Source organism: Ambystoma mexicanum, chromosome 8 (genome assembly GCF_040938575.1).
Source record: "Ambystoma mexicanum isolate Mex_15411 chromosome 8, UKY_AmexF1_1, whole genome shotgun sequence".
Lineage (NCBI taxonomy): Eukaryota > Metazoa > Chordata > Amphibia > Caudata > Ambystomatidae > Ambystoma > Ambystoma mexicanum.
In genome coordinates this window covers 1507884680-1507905626 of record NC_090929.1, presented here as the reverse complement: position 1 = coordinate 1507905626, position 20947 = coordinate 1507884680, and the positions used below count along the sequence as shown (strand labels likewise).

Below are 20947 nucleotides of genomic sequence, written 5' to 3'. Positions count from 1 at the left end.
CTTGGCCTCAAGTCCAGGGACCAACTCTCTACCATCCTAAAATCTCTCCACTGGCTCCCGGTGACCACAAGGATCAAATTCAAGTCCCTTTGCATCATCCACCAGGCCGCCTGGGACCTCTCTACATCCAGCTTTCCCTCTCTTCATTCCTCTGGCTCTAACTCTCTGCAGGTCAAACGTTTCTCCAAGCAGAGAGTGGGAGGTAGATCCCTTTCCTCGGTTGGTTCTTTCCTCTGGAACGTCCTTCCTGCCCCCCCTCAGATTGAGCTGGATCTTCTTAAGTTCCAGAAATTTCTTAAGACTTTCCTTTTATCCTCTTCCTTTCCTCTCCCCCTCCTGTGCTAACATTCCCTCTGCCGCTGTGACTGAGGGCCTGGTCCCTTCTTTGTCACACTGGGGTCAGACCACCTCCCAACCAGTCCCCCCAGCATCCTTTGCTAGCACTTGCCCACAGGCTCCCTTCCATGGACTAGCCTTAACCTGGTCCTCCTTGTCCACACCACTCATTCTCCCTTCCCCCTCGCACTTGCTGCCTTGGCCCCCCCAGCACTTGCTCAACCCCCTCCCTTGAGCGCCCCACTCCTGCACTTCTCCCTCCCTCAAATCCCCTGCACTTACCACCTTGTCTTGCACTTGCACAGTAGGATTGTCACAAGGCCAATATAATCATTATTTGTTATACTTCTTTCCCATGTTCTTGCCTGACCTACCCCCTCCTACTTGTCTTGTGGCGCCTGTAAACTCTGAGTATAGGTGCCATACAAATGTCCAATAAATTGGCTTTGCCGTTCCTTCTCCTGACCTATGGATGCCCCATATGGTTTCTGTCCTCTCCCCTTTTTTCTTCCTCACCCATTAATGGTGGTACCAGATGTGAAGTGCTCTTGGCACACTTATCATCGTCCAGGTGCATCATCAATGTCTATCGTAATGGCACGATCATGACCCTGGGCTCTCAGCCCAATCTCCTCCATCTTGGCAGGCATTTACCATCTCTTTTCAACTCTCCCAGCCCCTTGCCCACTCCTGCTGCCCACTGTCTTCCATCCCTCTTCCATCCATCCCTCCGGTTGTGGCACCCCACCTCTGTAACTCCCCTCGTAAAACATTTAAAGGTGGCAACCAGCTTTACTTAGCTACTCTCAATTCTAGCTCTGCTGTCAAACACTCCTCTGTTTCCTCCTTGAAGACCTAGATCTTGATGTCCTTGCTCTCACTGAGACGTGCTTCAAGGCCAGCTTTGTCGCTGCTTTTGACATCCTTCTCTGCAAAGGCTACACAATCCTGTCCAATCCCAGGCCCACCCGATCTGGGGGTGGGGTGGCCCTAATTTTCCCTGAGTGGGTTCGGTCCACCCTCATTCCCACTCAATCCTACTCCTTCTTTGAATGCCTCATCTGTAGGCTGTCTGTTTCTCCTACCCTCTCCCTCACTCTTGCCACAATCTACAGGTCTCCTGGACCTGACACCCCCTTCCACCCCCCCCCAGACCTACCCCTCTTTTTCTCTTGGTAATGGGCAGACCTCTCCTCTTCTCTCCTGGACTCCTCCCCCAATCTTCTCTTCCTTGGGGACTTTAACATGCATCTTGACTCTCCCGATTTGGCCACTGTCCTCTTTCGCGACCTCTGCGACTCTTTCCCTCAAGTTTCTTGCCTCTGGCCCAACCTACTCTGCCGGACACACCTTGGATGCTCTCATCTCAACAGACATACCTCTCTCCAACCCTCTAACTACTCCCTCTCTCCTGGTCTGCCCACTCTCTCCTCTCTTTCCACCTTAAGCTCCTTGGCCCCCTGTCGATACCTCTGCTGCACTGCCAATGTCCTTCTCTGTCAGTCGACAGATAAATCGGGTGTCAGTCACTGCATTTGCCACCACCTTCATCCGCCCTCCCTCACCCCACCCTACTTTTGATTCCTACCATCTCTGCACTGGCTAACCTTCAGTTCTCCATCTCTAACACTCTGGACATCCTTGCCCCTGGCATGAGGATCCGCATTACACCTGCCTCCAAATGCAACTCTTGTTATGACTTCGACTTGGCAGCTTTGAAACACGAGTGTAAAGCTGCTGAGCGGAAGTGGCAGGCCTCGGGTGCATCCTCTGACAAACTGGCTTGCTGCCTGCTCCAAAGGCAATATCGCCTCGCCATCCACTCCAAGAAGAGGGCTCATGTCCAAGCCCTCAACACTGGGGCCACCAATAACACAGCTGAACTTTTCAAAATCTGCAAGGAACTTTCCAATCCTATCGCAGTCTCCTCCTCCCCCTTCTCTTACAAGCCCTCTGCACTGCACTTGCCTCCACTTCTCCACCGACACTCGGGACATCCTGTCCTTGCTGTCTTCTACCTCCCTCCTCTCTTGCTTCCCTTGGGCCCCCCGCCCCATATTCTCCTCCTTCTCTCCCATTACACCGGATGAGATCTCCAGAGTAGTCTTCTCTATGAAAGTCTCCTCCAAACAGGTGCTTCCCTGCTCTTCCAGAACTATCAAGAACAACATCTTCTCTCTCGCCCCCTCCTTGGCTGACCTTTTGTAATGACTACGTTGCCACTGGCTCTGTCCCACAATCCCTCAAGTACTTCCTTGTACCCTCTCCTAAAAAAGACATCAGCAGACCCTTCATGCCGGCTAACTATTGCCCTATCTCCATCACCCCTTTCTTGGACAAACTCATGGAGAAGGTGGTCACCCCCCCCCCAACTGACCCACCACACTGAATCAGCTGGCTGCCTCCACGAGCACCAGTCTGCTTTCAGATCCTACAGCGACACAGAAACCATTATCCTGAAGACCTGTGAGGACCTGCTCTCGAACCTGGATTCAAACTCTTTGTTCTGATCCTTCTCGATCTTTCTCCTGCCCTTGACACTTTCAATCATGCCATCCTCGTAAATCGTCTCTGTGATAACATAGGCATCAGGGACCGGGCAGTGGCGTGGCTGACCACCTTCCTTTCAAACCAAACCTCCCAAGTATAATTGGGCCCTTTCCTCTCCCCGACCTACCTCTCTACCTGTGGTGTCTCTCAGGGCTCTATCCTATTGCCATGGTTCTTCAACATCTACCTTGCCCCTCTGGCCCACTTGATCTCCATCTTCTCTCCTCACTTCCAGTGCTATGCTAACGACCCACAGTTCTCCTTTAAGCTTCCACCTCGTCTTCCCCTCTGTTACCCAATTGCCTAACTGCTATTCAGGCGTGGTGCTCTGCTAACAATCTGCCTTAATGCCATTAAGATAGAGATCGTTCTCATTGGGACACTTGCTCCCTGCTTCCCCCCACTCTGGCCACCCTCCTTCGGTCCCCTCCTATCACTCTCTTGTGAGGCTAAAAACGTTGGGGGTCATCTTTGACCCCTCATTCTCCTTCTCGCTGCACATCACAGACCTTGCCAAAAAGTCCAACTTCCAGCTCCACCTCCTCAGAGGCTTTCTTTCCTCACATTCCCCCCAGAAGCTCAATGTCTTCAAAGCTCTGGTTCTCTCTAGGCTGGACTACTGTAACAGCCTCTTCCTCAATCTGCTTCTTTCCTCCCTTCACCCTCTTCAACTAATCCAGAATAGGGCTGCAAGACTTATCCTTGGCCTCAAGCCCAGGGACTGCATCTCGCCAGCCCTAAAATCTCTCCACTGGCTTCCAGTGACCGCAAGGATCAAATTCAAGACCCTCTGCATCATCCCACCAGGCTGTCTGGGCCCTGGGACCTCTCAACATTCAGATTTATCTCCCTAAATGCCTCCCTGCTAGTGTTCTTCGGTCCTCCTAGCTCCAACCCTTTGCAGGTCAGACGTTTCTCCAGGCAGAGAGTGGGAGGTAGATCCCTTTCCTCGGCAGGAGCCTACCTCTGGCATGGCCTTTCTGCCGGCCTCAGACTTGCACCGGATCTTCTTAAGTTCTGGAAACTTCTGAAGACTTTCCTTTTCTTCTCCTCCTCCTCCTCCTCCTCCTTCCCTTTCCTCCTCCCTCCATCTCCCCCTCCTGTGCTAATGTCCCTCTGCGACTGGTGCCTGGTCCCTTATGAGTCTTACTGGGGCCACTCCCCCTTGACCAATCTCTCCCAGCATCCCTAATCAGCACTTGCCCTTGGGCACCCTTCCCAGACTTGCCTGAATCTGGTCCACCCTGTCCATCGCACTTGTTTTTCCTTTCCCCCTTTTTTCCCTGTCACTTGCCCTTCGTGGCTCCCCTCAGCACTTGCTCAGCCCCCTGGGCCCACACCTGCATTTCACCCCCTAGCTCCCATCTCAGCCCTGCCCCTCTACTTGCACCCTCCCCTGCACTTCTGTCTTTGCACTTGCATTATAAGGATGTCACATGGTCTAGCACTACCGTTATTGTTGTTTTTCTCCTATTTGACCCCCTCCCTCTAACCCCCTCACACTTTTTTCCATTTTTGTCTTGTGGAACCTGGAATCACTTGTGTATAGGCGCCATACACATGTCCAATAAATAAATAGTGGGAGAAGTCGAGCCTGATCTGCCAGGCCAGGTAGGTCCCATCTGCACGGAACTACAAGCAACCACAGAAAAATGTCAGCCTTGGGGTGGGACCAAGCTGGATTTGTGTATAGTCTTTCCCCTTACTGTAATGGTTTGACAGGTTAAAGAACAAAGGTCCATGGGGCTGCCCATATCAATGCCAGAGGCAAAGATTGCCTCCGGAACCTTTTTTTTGTTTTGCTTTAGCCATCCTTATGTAGACTGCCAACCACACCGTAATATGTGGCTCGGAAGGGCCTCTAGGGGAATAGGGCAATGCATAAAGTGCAGGGCCAACATTCTAGCATGGGTCTTTTTTGGTCGAAGTGTGCCATTTTGATGAGTTACTCTGGACAACTAGTACTTTTGACCAGTTGGATTGAACAAATATTCTTTGCAATGCACTATTTGAAAGAGTAGATCCAAAACTCCACCGTGGTAATGTAACCCATTGTTTGGTCGCCTCTGCTGTCAGTTTAATGTAGAGTCCGAGTTGTCCAGGTTTGACGTTGTAATAGTGCAAACGTTATTAAAAAAATGTTTATTTCTTTCCTCTTATCCATAGTCCTGGTATAAAGCTTTTTGGTGCCATCAAAGCTGCACTTAACATAGACCGTGCAAAACATAATGTTGTGCCAATCTTTGTGTTTTTGGGATGTGGGCTTTGCCTTTTTCATTTTGTGCCGTTGCTTTTCACGGTGCTCTCCAGGGGTGTTGCTAGGTCTGGAAAAGATCCGGGCCACGCTCATGTCGGGACTCGGGGCTAGCTAGCCTTTTGGTTGTGGTCCCAGAACTATCCGAGGCTACGACCAAAAGACCCGGGGCTGCAGCCCCTTCCGCCCCCCTAGCAACGCCTCTGGTGCTCTCTGGGTAGTTACCATGCAACTTCAGTGCACCTCTACATGGGTAGGGCGCGCTCTAACTGTGGGCTGTGTGCGCATGCACTCCTCTTCCAAGCAGGACGTCTTTGTAAATATCTTTGTCCCTAGGATAACACGCCAAGTGTGCGACGCTCGTCTAAACCTTCTCTTAAATTTAACAAAAGTAATGATTATGGTGTTAACGGCTCTGCTGTTGTTGCCAATAAATACTAATTTAGTGGCATAGCAGATAAGGAATTTATCTCATCTGATGAGCAGAGGATTATATTCTATAGAGGGACTTACTCTGTACTGCACTGATCCGATTGATTGGAAAAATGCAGGACTTTTAGGTGGGGAAACCTTTGCATTGTGCTTCTTTGCAAACCATGTTGGAAGATTAGCCGCTATTGATAATGAAATAAACGGGCGATCCAAGTAATGCGAGCCCCTGTGTCTAGCCAGGAATTTCCGATAAACACTATTGCATCTCCTTCCATTGATTTTATTTTCTTCCACCAAAGTCTAGATTTTGTGAAATGGCTTCTTGTTACAGGTTGAAATACTATTTCTAAGAGTAGCCAACTTTGTGTGAAGTAAAATAGATGGTTAATAATCATGTACTATGTTTGTTTGGACGTATTTTCAGGGATTGATCAACCTGTGTGAGCTGAAACCATACATCGTGTGCACCATCTGCGAGGGCTACTTCATTGATGCAACAACCATCACAGAATGTCTTCACACATGTGAGTACACATTGTGGTGTTTGCGCCAATGTGACGAATGCTATGATCTGGACTATGCAGGTGGTGTAGCTTCCTATTTTACCCCTAAAGTCATGCCAGTGCTCCACACAAAGTAAACTAGGACGTAACAGGAACTTGTGTCTGACTTGACCATTTATGCCACCCACACTGCTCAGGTGATAGGTTCCGACTAGCTGTAGGAGTGGTACCTGCCACAAACTCTGCTATAGTGCAGCTTGATTCGAAAACAGAACATGCTTGTCATTTTATAGAAATTGCTAACGAGAAAGAAAATTAAAATCTGTTTACACTTTTCTAAAAAATACAACAGTCGGGAATGAGAACTTCGTTTTGTCTCCATACAAACGTCCTTTTATTCCCTACTTTGCAAACAGACACTAAAAGTAATCTTATCCGTGTCCCTAGGTATAATCACACTAAGTGATACGTATTTTGTCAGTATGGGTTTATGTAATGGGTACTTTTTAAGAATTCTCAAACTTTGTGTACACTTTCTCAAGGTGTGCGAGGTGGCTTCTACACTGTTAAACTGCGTTACTCTTAGTGTGGCATCACTAGAGGGCCATAGTCCGCGCTCCCCCTCTGATGTCGGACGCTGCCAACTTGACTTGCTAGTAAAATGCTACTGCTACACAATTGCAGAGCCTTGACGTGAAGCAGCTCTTCTCTCTTGTGTGCCAGCTGGCTGAGAACCAATTCTTCTTCCTCTTCCCACATTGTCATGAACGCAGGCCTTTTACTGCCCCATGTAAGGCAGGGCAGGGACTTCAGTGTGCAATCGTGGCCTGCTCCATAACCCTCTTCACATCAGGAGAAGGCCTGCAGCACCTGAAAGGGAACTTTACAGTGAGTCTGGTGGAACCTCTCGGCTTACTGAAGTTGTGATCCCTCTTGTTCCGTTTTCCTTTCTGGACCTTTTCCCTTTACACCATTTATTTTGGATCCCTACAGTTCCACTACCAGCACTTGACACCCGATGTCTGAACTTTCCCTTAGACTAGCCACCAGCTGGCCGTACTTTACTTATTGTTTATTATTCTTTATCCCATGTACTGCACTTTCCCCCCTCCTCCTTCCCATGCACTTGCATGATCTGAATGACGCCTGGCCTAGTAGGATTGTTGTCTGTCCTCCCTTTGTTCCCCCCCTTGCCTCATCACACCTTGAAACACTTGTGTCTAGGTGCGTTATAAATGCCATATCATATCATATATCATAGGGATGTGTGTGTGAGTGAACCAACTTTGCAAGAATAGTTTGGAGCAATTTTACTTGCTGGTCTTCTGATGGTCAGAAGAGCTTCGAAATGCAGTTGTCAAGAATAAGGTAGCCTAGCAATCCCGGGGCAGTAAGACTCTGGTTTTGAGCCCACTTAAGCAGAAGTGCTGTTCTGTGAACCAACAGTGCATTTATCCTGTATAGTTCTAACTTCTAGGTGATATTGCAAGGGAGCTTGTTTTGGGCTTCTAGGGTCAGACAACTTGGCAGAAAGTAACATATAAATGTCAGTCAGTGCTTACGATGTATGGCTGGTTAAGTAGCCAACCAACAGACAAGACCTGTCCAGTTTCCAGCATATTGATTAGGCTGTAAAAGATTTAAGTGAAAACTCGGACCTAATTGCATTCAGATTCGGGGCTCAGTTGAAGAATACATACATCTGGACAACAAAGGCCATGAATCCCAAAATGCTAGCCTGGAAAGGGTATTTATAAGAGTTCTTTCCAGAGCATGTTGTAATGCAGTCCATATCTGTACCTTTCATTGTTGATTTTCTTTCATTACCACTTCATCTGGTATCTTGTATTCTTGATAGTCATTTTACATACACACGAGGACAGCAGGGGTTCAGGATTCAGTCCCTTGCCCTTGATGTCATCATTTTCTGGATGATGCACATATCTGTACAGTTCATTCACTGGTGATATCCAAGAAGACACTCTCTTCTCTTATGTCACTCTGTAGTGTGTTGGCAGATATCTGATACTCTTCCCGAGTAGCTCCAATTTGGAAATATATTGTGGATACGGTCATGGAAAGAAATATCTAGTTTCATGGCCATCTTTACGGTCATGGAAAGAAATCTCTAGTTTCATGGCCATCTTTCTCTGGCTGCCACATCTGTTTCCGTGGTCCTTTCTCTGGCTGTCGCCAAAATCTGTTTAGACAGTCAGAAACCTGCAGGTGATCTTTGGCACACCTCAAAAACGTGAAATTGCTCACAGCTTTTTCAGGGCACTCTGATTTTCTGGGTTTGACCACGTGCATTGGGGGCAATCTGCTTCTTGTTCTAATCCTCCATCGATTACTGTTGTGCTGTGCTTAGTTTCCTAACATAAACTAATATTGTACTGCACAAAGTTAGGAATTGAACAGCCCAACTGAGTACTGGTTCAGTTACTATAAACCCATCCACCAGTACCACAGTCCTTGCGTTGTCTGCTCATCAGACCGAGCATACATGTTACAGCCTTATATTTAGTTATTTATCACGTGCGTAATATCCAGAGGTTTCTAAGCGCAGACCGGGTTCGAATCTGTGTCGCTCCGTGCTGTCTTGCTTCCAAGACGAGCGTTTTGCCCCTGAGCTATCCTCTGGAGACTATGCATTTCATACGTGGTTATGGACCCATGGATCGAAGTATTTTTACAACAAACCAAGATCAGATGTTCCAGGCATAGCCGCCATAACGTTTTTTCCACTAGGTGGTCACTGAGGACTAGGTCTCTGTAACAACCTTCCAGCCCCCCACACTTTTTTAAAATTGCCCTGAGAGCAAGATCACCTGCAATTTCATGAGGGGGGGTCTGAAGTTGTCGTGTTACAGCCTGATATTAATGAGCTCAGTCGGAAAGCCACTGGCACTTTACCTTCTGAAGCAATCGGCTGAGTAGAATGCACTGCTTTAAAAAAAAAAAAAAAAATGAAATAAAAAAATGTAACATTACAAGTAAAGTGTTGAAATATTTCTGCACTATCATTAAAGCACGGAGTATCCTAAAGTTGCATATGTACTTAACAGTCCCTGCCTCCAGAACTTTAAAGGGGGTAGGGCCGATTCAAAGCGCTAGACAGATCATGGACAAATTTGATTGCTACTGACCAATTATTACTGGTATGCATTGAACAAATTGTGTGAACTGGCCTTCTCTTTTTGGGTGCTGCTTTCAGTGGACAATGCACCTTTTCCTCAGCATGCCTCCACTGCATCATTAAGCTATCCTGCGGTGTAGTTGTTTATGGGATGAAAATAGACATACAGGCTGGTCTCTGTCATGATTTCATGGAAAGCGGGCATGGACTACCAACACCACGCCATAGAATTGGGTTCACTTAACAGATATTTGGTCTATTGTTTCTGCAGGCAGATCCTTCACCTGTTGCCACACCTCACAGGAAGACTTTGCAGTGGAACAAACCAGGGACCATCAGAGCCGGTAGCTGGTAGGACTACAATATGCCAGCCCTAGGAAGCCACACACCAGAAAAAAGTGCGAAAGGAGCACATTCCCACCCTCCCGCGATCATTCTGCGGGCTTCCCCAGTGCTGGGGAGAGCAGGGTCACCACCTACAGCCAGCGCTCTAATCCCACACCCCTCTGTAAAGGCAGGCGATCAGCGGACGGCTGGCAGCTGGCACAGTCTCTTTCACAGCCTAGAAAATGGTGCGAGTTCTATTTTGCGAGTACCATTGCATGTAAATGCAATCCTGTCATGTATTGAGTGTCATGACATTTTATTTAAAAATATTGAATCTGGTGCAAGTACCTGGAAATATGATGTTTGTAGATGGCACATTATTGACGTGCATGGGCATACAATGTTAGTACCTGGCAAAAGGTGGTAGTATCTGGACAAATGTGGCAAAGTATAAGACACTGCAAATTAAATGGTTGACAAAGGGAGGCAGTCTGTGGACATTTGTTGCCAATGCCTTCAAATAGTGTGAGTATCTGGCCATATTTTGAAGCATGTACCTGGTCCGCAGTCCACCACAAACCTAACACTATTTGCCCACCAAGAACGTACCCAAAACTCGCATCCTTCCACATTGGCACTGAGAACGTTGCTTTCTGCAGCCCCGATTTGTGTAGCGATGTACATGACATACCTATGCTAGATGTGTGCTGTACAATTCTAATGAACATAACATATGATGCTAATAGCTGTGAAATGGTGTGCATATGAAGGCATCAATGATGGGACCGGATTGGAGTTTCATGCAGTACCTGGCAAACTGTGGCAGTTGCCAGCCAAAGGTGCCTGAGCATTTCATGGCCATACATAGTATGGCAGTTCATGGCAATAGGTAACGTCTGGTTCTGCGTTTATCCTTGTTTGTGTGACGTGCATTAGTATTTTTCTAGGGTAGAAATACGTTTTGAAACGACAACTTTCAGCATTTGGACCAGGTGCATGGCTATATAAGATTATCTGGATTATTAGAATTGTGTACAGCATACATGTGACACCTGGTATGCATATTTTCATGTGTAGATTGGTAAGAGCCAATTCAGAACAGTAGGGTTTATATAGATTGCAACATACTAAGCTTATGCATTCACTACAGGTACATATATCATTTCTATAGTGCAACAACAAGGCCTCAATTAGCTATGAATTCAACGCGCACACACACACAAACGCCTATATACCATTTTAAAGCGCTTGGAGAAAGCTTGCTATGTTTTTGATTTATGGTGAAAGGCCTAACAAGTGAAATAAAAGGCCATTGTTTAACTGTCAGCAATTGAATGGCCCAAAGAGTTATTTTACAATTTGCGGACTCAGTCAGGAAAAACCATGTTTAGAAAAAGCTTTTCTCTCTAGTTTCAAACAGGCCAGACAGAAATAACATAAGACAATGGTCCAGATAGATGGGGGGGGGGGACAAGGGGGGAGAAAAAGTACACAATTACATAGGGACGTTTTTAACAAATAAGATTTCCAACAAATAAAGTAGCCACTGGAACATCTGTGTTCGGTCAAGTAATGCATGACTCAGCAAATCACACTTCATATTACATTTAATTTGCCCCAAAAACAGTATAAAAAGGGGCATAAGATTAGCCTGAGATGAGCAGCCTCCGAACTACTGTAGAAAGTGGTGCTGTGCCACAGCCTTTTTGGGCATAGCTGAGAGAAGCAGCCCGGGAGATCTGAAGATGGAAGATGCCTGGCGGATATGAACTCTGTCAAAGATGCCATCTGCTAGTAGCTGCCCAAGATCGTCAGGAACTGGCAATTCTAACCTTGGATGCACAAAAGATTTTGACAGGCTGGACTGGACCTTCGTGCGCTTCACGCTGGAAGCCTTTCAGTTCGGCCCTACATTTCGCAAGATGCTACTGGCCAACTACCAAGCCCTGAAGACTTCTTTAAGGATGAACCAAAAGCTCTCGTCCCCGATCTCGCTCTTGTGTGGGACGAGACAGAGTTGGCCGCTCTCCCCACTGATCTTCGACCTCGTGATGGAACCTTTCGCACAGAGAATTTGCTTGAACAATAACATAGCAGGGATGGACATAAATGGAGAACAATTCAAGATATCACAATATATGCGGATGACGTGATGATCTCCCTCACCAGCTGTCAAACCTCGCTCCCCGCCAACTTAGCAGAGCTGGGAGACTTTGAACAAGTAGCAGGGTTTGTGGTTAATTACACCAAATCGGAGGCCCTGGGAGTGCATATGCGTGATGATCTCATGAGGGACCTCCAGGTGACATGTCCACTGAAATGGAGCACTACGTCCTCTGCCTACCTTGGGATACATCTGGTTGCAGACCCTAAATGGCTTTATGCAGCAAACTTCCCCCCCTGTTCAAGGAACTGGAAACCGATCTGAAAAGATGGGACGGTCACAAGATTTCTCTGCTGTGCAGATTACAGCATGTAAAATGAATCTTTTGCCCAGATTCCTGTACCTATGCTCGACCCTGCTGGTCCACCACCCAAAACGACCTCTGATGCTGCTACATAAGCAGCTTTCGAAATTCATCTGGAAAGGAGGTAGGGCGAGCATCCCGGTGAAAGTCATTACTGGAGCGGCCAAATGGGGAGGCATGGGTCTACCAAGTCTTACAAACTATTATATAGCGGCTCAGCTAGCAAGCGCTACTACATGGGTGGACCAAGCGACCCCCCCCAAAATAGACTCTAATCAAACAGGCCAGATGCCCTCTATGGTTGAGCTCCCTGCTACACGTGTCGGGCACGGCACATAGCCATTGGCCGACTATCCTTTCATCCACCAGAACAACCTTGGGCACATGGGCATGGGCCCTGAGAAGGAAGAAACTCCCCAAGGGCCTGGGCCCTCTCTCCCCAATCCTCGGGAATCCAGACTTCTCCCCGAGAATGGACACAGCAAATTTTAGCAGATGGTCCCGGGGGTGCGGACTTTAAACCCTCTCACAGCTGTTTGAGAACGGTGCCCCTCTCTCCTTCGAACAATGCATGTGTCATGGGTATCCGGCAGGTAGTTGGGGCAAGCTGGGTGGAGGCTTGGCAGGCCTGGCATAGGCACACAAAGAACCCATAACAGATCCCTCCTTTCATTCCTTCCTAGTGTTTGTAGTAACTTCCTGGTTACCACTTCCTGTTGCAAAACAGGAAGTGCATGATAATTCATGAGCTCTCTAGTGTTTGTGTGTGGCTGTTTATGTAAGCCACACCCAAGATTCTTCCAGTGCTTCGTGTTGCTTACTGTGAGCTCTATCAGCAACACACTTGCTGTGCTCTGGATCAGCCAGCATCTGCTTACCTGCTCCGGATCATCCTGTTTCTGCTTACCTGCTCCGGATCATCCTACTTCTGCTTACCCGCTCCGGATCATTCTGCTTCAGCTTACCTGGTTCTTACTCCACGCCACAGCTATCTCCAGTCAAGAGGGTACTTCTACACCGGCACCTGTAAGAACAAAGAAGAACAGTGTTAACACGCGCACATCAGTAACGCTGTGCATACTCACCGAATCTTCCCGCAACCCTGGAATCCAGGTTAGTTGCACGAGTGCACAAACCCCTGTAAAAGAAAGAAGAGACATTATTCATTGTGCTCGCCCCAATAACGCAGACACTTATTTCACTGCACTCTCTCTCTCTATGCGGTGCATACTTACCAAAAGCATCCGTGCAAACCTACCTAACCTCCAAGTCTCCAGTAGCGCTGAACCCGGACTCGAGGCGTTAATACCACATACTTTCTCCTGCAAGGTAAAGGCAGAGACATTACCAGGCACGCTCGAATTGAAGGTGCTGCGCAAACCTACCATCAGCTAGCTTCTACACACAGCGCTACTCGCTCACAAAAATACCAGCAAACAAAGACAATACATACAATTTTGGACACTCAACATTCTCTGCGCAACGTTCACTTGTGGGAAGGACTTTCTAGCCAGTGAAGAAACTGGCGCCTTGAACTCTCGGCATCGCTGTGAAGGCATAAAACAGCGTTTGGCATCTGAACTCAGCCTAGAGACAATGGCACCAATCACATGAGTTAATCACACCCCTGTGAAGGCAGGATGGAGTGCACACCCTACTAAAGATTAAGGTAAACCCATAGGGGGACATCACAGCACACAGTAAATAGAAGGGAAGGGCCCAGGGGAATCTGGTGAATCCAGGTCTGATTGTACACCTTGTATTTGAAAGGTATTCCTCCGGGTGAAACGGAGGAAGTGAAGACTCGGGGGTCAAGGGAGGCTCGTCCATCGCTGCTGCAGAGACACAGGTGAGTGTGACAGCAAGAGCCGCTTCCAGTTGGCAGAAATGGAAAGGTTCATCTATGCCCAGATCAGGCATTGGATCTGGCAACCGGCGGTCCGACAGGGGGCCACAAGGGTTCTTTATTCACTTGACCACGCAATGAAGGGGGCTCACACCGGGGTCTGATTACCAAACTCTACAAACTACTGCAGGTCGACACCTGACATCAAAAACCAGCAAACATGGCCAGATGGGAAGCAGACCTGGGGCATCCCATAGAGGACCAAACGTGGGTGGACTTTTGGACCAGGATCAACTCAGCCTCTAGATGCATAACCAATAATCAATGCACACTAAAACTTCTTCACCGCTGGTATTGCCACCCGGAGCGCCTACACCACTTCCAGAAATCCATAGACCCGAACTATTGGAGGCAATGCAGTGCTTGTGGAACCCTTTTCCATATGTGGTGGGAATGCCGAAAGCACAGGCGTTCTGGGAGGAGGTCATACAGATTATTGAGGCTATAGCCTAGCGTAAACTGCCCATGGACCTAGAGGTGATCCTGCTGGGAATAGTCAAGTCTGGAATGCTACCCAAAGGCGGGTCACTCCGCCAAACTGCTCACGCAGCTGCTTTTGGCAGCCATGTTAACCTTGGCCCGTAAATGGAAAACACAGGAGGGCCCCTTAATACCCCTATGGTGGATAAAAGTCTGGGAGATTCTGGTGGCCGAAAAAGTCAGTGTCAACGGAAGGTACATTTCACTGCTTTACGGACTGTTGGGGCCCCGGTCCTGGACTACAACAGCCAGTTCCCCACATTAGCCTTCGAACCACAGCTTGCGAAACGCTTTTTGGGAGAAGTCACGCGAACATTGGAAGGCCCAGAGAACGGGCAGACGGGGGAGGGGAGGGGTTAATCTAATGTGACGTAAATGTTTGTCTCTTACACGAAACTGCTTTGACTATGCGGTAACCGTAAATAAATAAAGTTGTAAAAAAAAAATGCCATCAGCTTGCCACTGATTGCGTTGGTATGCTAAAGACAAAATAGAAACTCATTATTTTAATGATCTTTTTGGAAGCACACGAGTGCTGGTCAAAATAAAGGAGTATAGAACATGCAAGGAAAGCATTTTGAGAATTCCTACGGAGATGCAGGGAAAGCATTTTGAGAATAGAATTCTTAATCAAGTACCTGGTACACTCCAGATTAGTACAGAAACGAGGAAGTGTTTGGGGAAACTATTTTGATAACACAGTACAAGAAGTATAGCGATAAAGGAGCACTTGAAACACTTTTCAATGAAAAACATTTCATTTTTGATTGAAACCAATACAATACGCATGATCAGGTTAGATTTGCCAGTTCTGTGTGGCGACAATCTGACAGTGCATGTTTGTGTGATGCTGCAAGGGTTCGAAATAGAGGGGAACTGGTAGCTATTTAGCTCCTGCTTGTAGTCTAGAAGAGCCTGTTTAGCTTGACGCCAACAGCTGCCAGGAGCTACTTGTGTCTCCCCAGGCCAATTGATGCCAAACAAAACCCACCTATGGGAATTTGACTCTGTGCATTTGGGGCAATCTAAATTAACATTAAGACACATCTATACACTGTTTAATGCAAAAATGCAGTCATGAATAATGGACAAAATTATATGTTTTCATTTTATGTGGAATTTAGATTAACAGAACACTCTGTTTTAGCTCCTCGTTCACAGTAGTAGCTTGTGGTCACTGGTTAATACCCAGTAGCTGCTTTTAGCGCCTGCTTATTCAATCTTAATTTCGATCGTTAACGCTTTTTCATGTTTAAACAAAGCAAAATATTTTAAGAGGTTAACATATAATTGCAACCGTTGTATAGTATTGTATTGTAAAGAATGAATTCATGAAGAATCGGTGGATCTTTTTTTAAGGAGTATCAGCTTAAGCTGTGTTTTATGTTGATTAAGATGGTAAACAGAGCCTTGAATATTGATTGATTTCTTTTGAATAAATACCTTTTTTATAATATGCCAACTTGGTATTTGTTAGGCAGAAACCTGTGCAGTTCCCTTGGGGACCACTGCAAAAAGTTTAAGACTACAGGTGTTAGCAGTAAACCCAATTGGTAGCAGTCTGCACCACCCAGATTTACCTGGTACCTGTGGCTGAGCAGTCAGACTTCTCTCAAGAAGAGTTAAGCAGTATATAGAGTATACACAATAGGGCTAAAAATACAGTAGTACAAGCAAACACTGACCAGAGCTTTGGTATAAAAGTATATAATTATTTATTTAAAAACACACTTGTAATAAAAATACACTGGCACTAATATGTCAAGCACGTTCAAACACAGTCACTATAAGTATATACACCTCCCTAATTAATTATTTGACAAGTCTAGGTTAAGACACCACTTATTTAGCAAAACAGAGGTGAGCGCGTAACCATAGATGGCACTCCAATAATTTGTTTAAAAAGGGAGAGAAAAGGCAGAATAGGAAAAACACACAGTACCAATACTTTTAAGAAACCACAGCAAGTCAAGAAAGGCAGGGTCTACTGTAGAGCAAAAAGTTCATAGGCCAGGCCCACTCTTGGAGAGAGCAAGGCGGAATGTGCCCAAGATCACACAGTGGAAATGCACTCAAAGTCTTTGCAGGAAAAGTCAAAAGAGGTTGGATCAAGTCAGAAAGGTAATGTTAACAGGTCCGAGGTCACCCCAGGATAGAGAGTCAAGGATTTACGGGACACCTTGGACAGTCTGTTGCAAGGGAGACAAGGCGGGACACAGTACCTGAAATGGTGAGAAAGCTCCAGCGGGGGCAGTTGTTCCTGGTAGCGGGTGCAAGTCTGGGCTTCGTCCAGGGGAAGAGAAGATCTCGACGTGGAGGAAAGCTGGAGGTCGTTGCACTGCCAGGGAAGAAACCAGCCGCAGAGTTTCCTGGTTGAAAGGTACTACCCTTTTATTCGTGGTAGTGGTGAAGCGTGGCTATCCGGGCGCCGGGGTGCTTGGCACGGGCGATTCGACCATGAGACGATCCAGGAAAGCGAAAAAGGCAAACTGGTTGGTCCCACCAGCTCAAAGGGAAGAAGACTCTCCTAGAAGAAGATCTTCTCTGTCGCCGGGAAAGTGGTGAGTTTCGTACAGCAGGGCTCCACCGGTGGTGTCGTTGTTGTAGATTGCTCAGCTTCTCCCCTCTTCAGATTCTTTAGGTCCTGTGGCGACTTCTGAAGTTCCAGTCCCCAAAGCCCTGCTTTTATGCAGAAAACCCCCATTCGTCAGCCTAGCTGTCAATCAAACATGCTAAGTGGTGAGTCGGGCAGCTCACCACTGGGCCAATCACACAAGAGTGCGACGTGAGTTGCCAAGGCAACTCAGTCCAGGGTGCCTATTTACCCCCTCCCACACATCCTGTAGACCCAGACAGAGTGGCACCACTTTTGGAGGCTTCTGTGCAGAAGCCCACCAAAAGTGGAACAAAGGGCTCGACTTGGGTTAGAGTTTCAGAGGCGAACACAAACGCCATTTTAAAACAGAGTCCTGGCGAAAAGACCCAACCGGGGAATAAATATTAAATAAATAACCCAGCGGTATCTTTAACATTGCACCAAAAAGTGGTGCGTTTAAAATGAATGGGAAAATCCCATAGGAAATATTCTGGTGGAATATTTCACGTGGTATCCACTGCCAACAGCCATAAACTCGACAAGGGGGGACTGGACAGTGCCTCCTTGGAAAACAGACCCAGGGGCAATCGAATTACCCCTTACCAGTACTTCCACAATATGATGGTTTGTATTGGTTCTGTTCACAATTTAAGACTAGTAAAGCCAATGGTAACTTTACATGCCCTGGGAGACAGTAGTCAGCCCCAGGGTATGGAGCCTATGTTTGGGGGTCACTATGACACCCCTGTGTTACTGCACTGAGGGTGCTGTGTAACACACATACCAAAAACACATGAAGCCCTATGGAGTAAAAGACCCCATAGCCCATAAAACACATTACATAGTCAAAGGACATTCTAAAATCATGCCTAAGAGTGGGAGAAAAAGAGTCTCACTCTTAGCAGGAGAAAAAATTAAACCCCAAAAATCCAGCAAAGCTTCTGGGGGACTCACTAGGTTTGGGAAATTAGCCTTTACAGAGAATTCTCCCTAACAGTATTCTTGCAACGCATTCACAACAAAGATCAGTGTCTGAGCTAAAACCGATGATTTGTTGTCAATGAAATGCACATGTTAAATATCCCAGGGCAGGCCATTTCCTCCTACAAGCGCATTTTAACCTTTCAGAGGATAATATGCACATAATTCAGGCGGCACTACGAGGGCTCAGTACAAAAGCAAATGGCTTTGTCATTGCTGTCTAGCTAAACAGCTTGATCCTGGACAAGCTTCAATTGACTATGTCTTGTCTTTTATATCGGACCTTGCAGCCTCTGGCATCCACGTCTTATCATGCAGGACCTACCTATCCGCCATTGCGGCTTATCTGTCTACAGACCGTTGCTCCTTTTCACTGGCAAACCCAGTAATCAAGAGACACTTCGCAGGTCTTCTTCATCTCTTTCCTCCGGTCAGGCCTCCTCATCCAAAATGGGATGTGAATGTGGTCCTCACCGCTTTGTGTCATAAGCCATTTGAACCTATGGCCACTACCGAGCTCAAGTACCTTTCTTAGAAAGTGGCCTTCTTGATTGCAGTAACATCTGCAAGAAGAATAAGCGAGCTTCAAGCTCTCTGTCGAACATCCGTTCCTAACATTCCACAAGGATAAAGTTGTGCTTCAAACCCATCTTTCTTTCCTTCCCAAAATTGTCTCCGAGTTCCACATAAACCAGTCAATATCCTTACCGGTTTTCTTCTCGAACCCGCTCTCCGATGCCGAGAGGGCTTTACACAACCAGACATCTGACGAGCTCTGAAGTTTTACCTCGACAGAACAAGAGAACTTGCAAGTTCTCTACAACTCTTTGTTACGTTTGGTGACCCAAAAAGGAAACCTGCTTCGAAAGCATCCATCTTACGTTGGATAGCTTCATGTATCTCAGAGGTCTACACAATTCAAGGCCTCCAGTCCCTAAATGGCGTTTGTGCACATTTGGACCATGGCAAAGCGGCTGCTGATGCCTTCCAGAAATATTTCCTTGGGAGTCCATAGCCAAGGCTGATATGTGGGCTTTCTCCTTCGGCTTTTTGCAGACATTGTCTTGACTTAATTACCCGTGCTGATGCCCAGTTCGGCCAGGCAGTTCTTAAAAACTTGTTCCAATAAGTGACATTTCCATCCTCCCGTTTTCTTTGGTCAGTGCTTGGGAATCTCCCAAAAGTATGGAGGAAAGGGGACGGGACGTAGAAGTATGACAAAGTTACTCACCGAAGTTACTACCTTACTAATTCATAGTCGCCTTTCCTCCATATGCCCGCCCGCCCGCCATCTCCTCTAATAAGTATCCTCTATTTTGCTAAATGGTCCTTAGACTTGGCGATAGAAAAGGACCGAAGGGCAATGGGTGGGGCAGAGCTCAGGAAAACGGGGCTACGGTCACGTGCGTTGGGCCGTGTAAACATAATAGAAGGCCCAAAAAACATTTTTTTGATGCTTAAAAGGTGCTTAAAAGGTGCTCCGGTCCCTTCCCGATGGACGGAATGTCCCAAAATCACTCACCTGAAGGTACGAACTCCAAGGTTCAGCCAACATGGAGGCACACACGTAGCTCTGTTACAAGGAACTGAGCTATGCGGTTTAGTCTTTTGGGTGTGGCAGGCCTGGGACTATTTTACCTGGACTACTTTACCTGAGACTATCTAAACCGCACCCAAACAGCAGAACATGCTTTGCATTATTCGGCTGTGGGCAGCGTAACGCTCATAGTGTCCAGTTATTTGATGCCAGTTTACCTGAAACCAAGGACCTGCAGAGAGAGAAAGAACACTACGAAATGTACCTGGAAAAGTATCCTGTCTTCAGTCCATCGCCGACTTCAGTTCCACTCACCTGAAGGTACGAACTCCATCATCCGGCACTGCATGCATCCTGGAATACAATAACCTGGAAAGAAGAGAAAGAAAGACAGCATTAGTAAGCGTTTACTCACGTTTCCTCCCGAATGAAGAAAGCCACAAAATTCTTACCTGGGTAGTCATCTCCTGGTCAGTATCATTGCTGGAAAATTATGGCGCTCTGCGAGCAACATCGCAACCTGCAAGGAGAGAAAAGTCACAGGTTAGCAATATAAAAGGCATAACAGCGCCAGGGCATCGCGCATTACTCACCGGACAGCATCGCACATACCACGCTTTTGCCTACTGGCCCATGCTCCTCTTCAAACTGCATGACAACACCAAAATACCTTTCCATACCTAAAAGGAAAGAAGCAAGACATTATTATTCAAACTAAGAGGAACATAAGTACTGCATATAAAGACTGTAAAGCAGCAAATCTACGGAGTGGCAGCAGGCCTGGATTCCCACAGGGGGGGCTTGCACCAGTGAAGTAACTTGGTCGCTGCTCGCCCCCACCCCCCCACATCATCTCTCCCCTGCCACAAGGAGCAGGACGGAAAATCCACCTTTCACAATATTAAGGTGAGGAGAGGGCCCAAGGGGTAGGAATGAGTATGGCCAATGGAGGTGGGAAAACATAAAGACAATCTGGTATTGAATCCAGCTCTCCTATATTGCAGACCCATCTTTAACCAGAGGCTTTACCAAGGGACTGGGAGAGCGTTCAAGAGTGCAAATCATCCAACCAGGGCTGGGTGGCGTCCCCGTGGATACCAGGTGAGCGTAACAATAAACCATTAGGGACCCAATAAAACGTAAATCCACAAGATGTTTCTATCAATCAAATCAAATGCCTTCTCCAAATCTGAAAAAAGCTCCAAATAATCTGCCTCCCTTAACCTTATTGTATTTCTCCTTGATGGTCCGCAGAGTGAATCAGTGGTCTACTGTACTAAGCCCTACCCTGAAACTCGTTTGGGAGGGCTTCAAGATATTGTTATCTTGAGTCCACTGCTCCAGTCTCAGCAACAAACATTTGGAGAACGTTACTGTAACGTCCAGTGAGAAAATTGGCCTGTAACCGTGTGGCGCTGGGGGTTCAAGGAATGCTTGTCCA

The 20947-nt window shown here is 47.0% G+C and overlaps 1 protein-coding gene across 3 annotated transcripts in view; it reads left to right on the top strand.

Annotated features, from left to right (window-relative positions):
* PCGF6 (polycomb group ring finger 6) overlaps positions 1 to 20947 on the top strand; it is a 583658-nt gene that overhangs the window by 94324 nt on the left and 468387 nt on the right. For all 3 annotated transcript variants that reach the window (XM_069611699.1, XM_069611698.1, XM_069611700.1), the window contains exon 2: positions 5997 to 6096. In XM_069611699.1, the coding sequence (XP_069467800.1) occupies positions 5997 to 6096 (100 nt within the window). The remainder of the gene's footprint in view (positions 1 to 5996; positions 6097 to 20947) is intronic.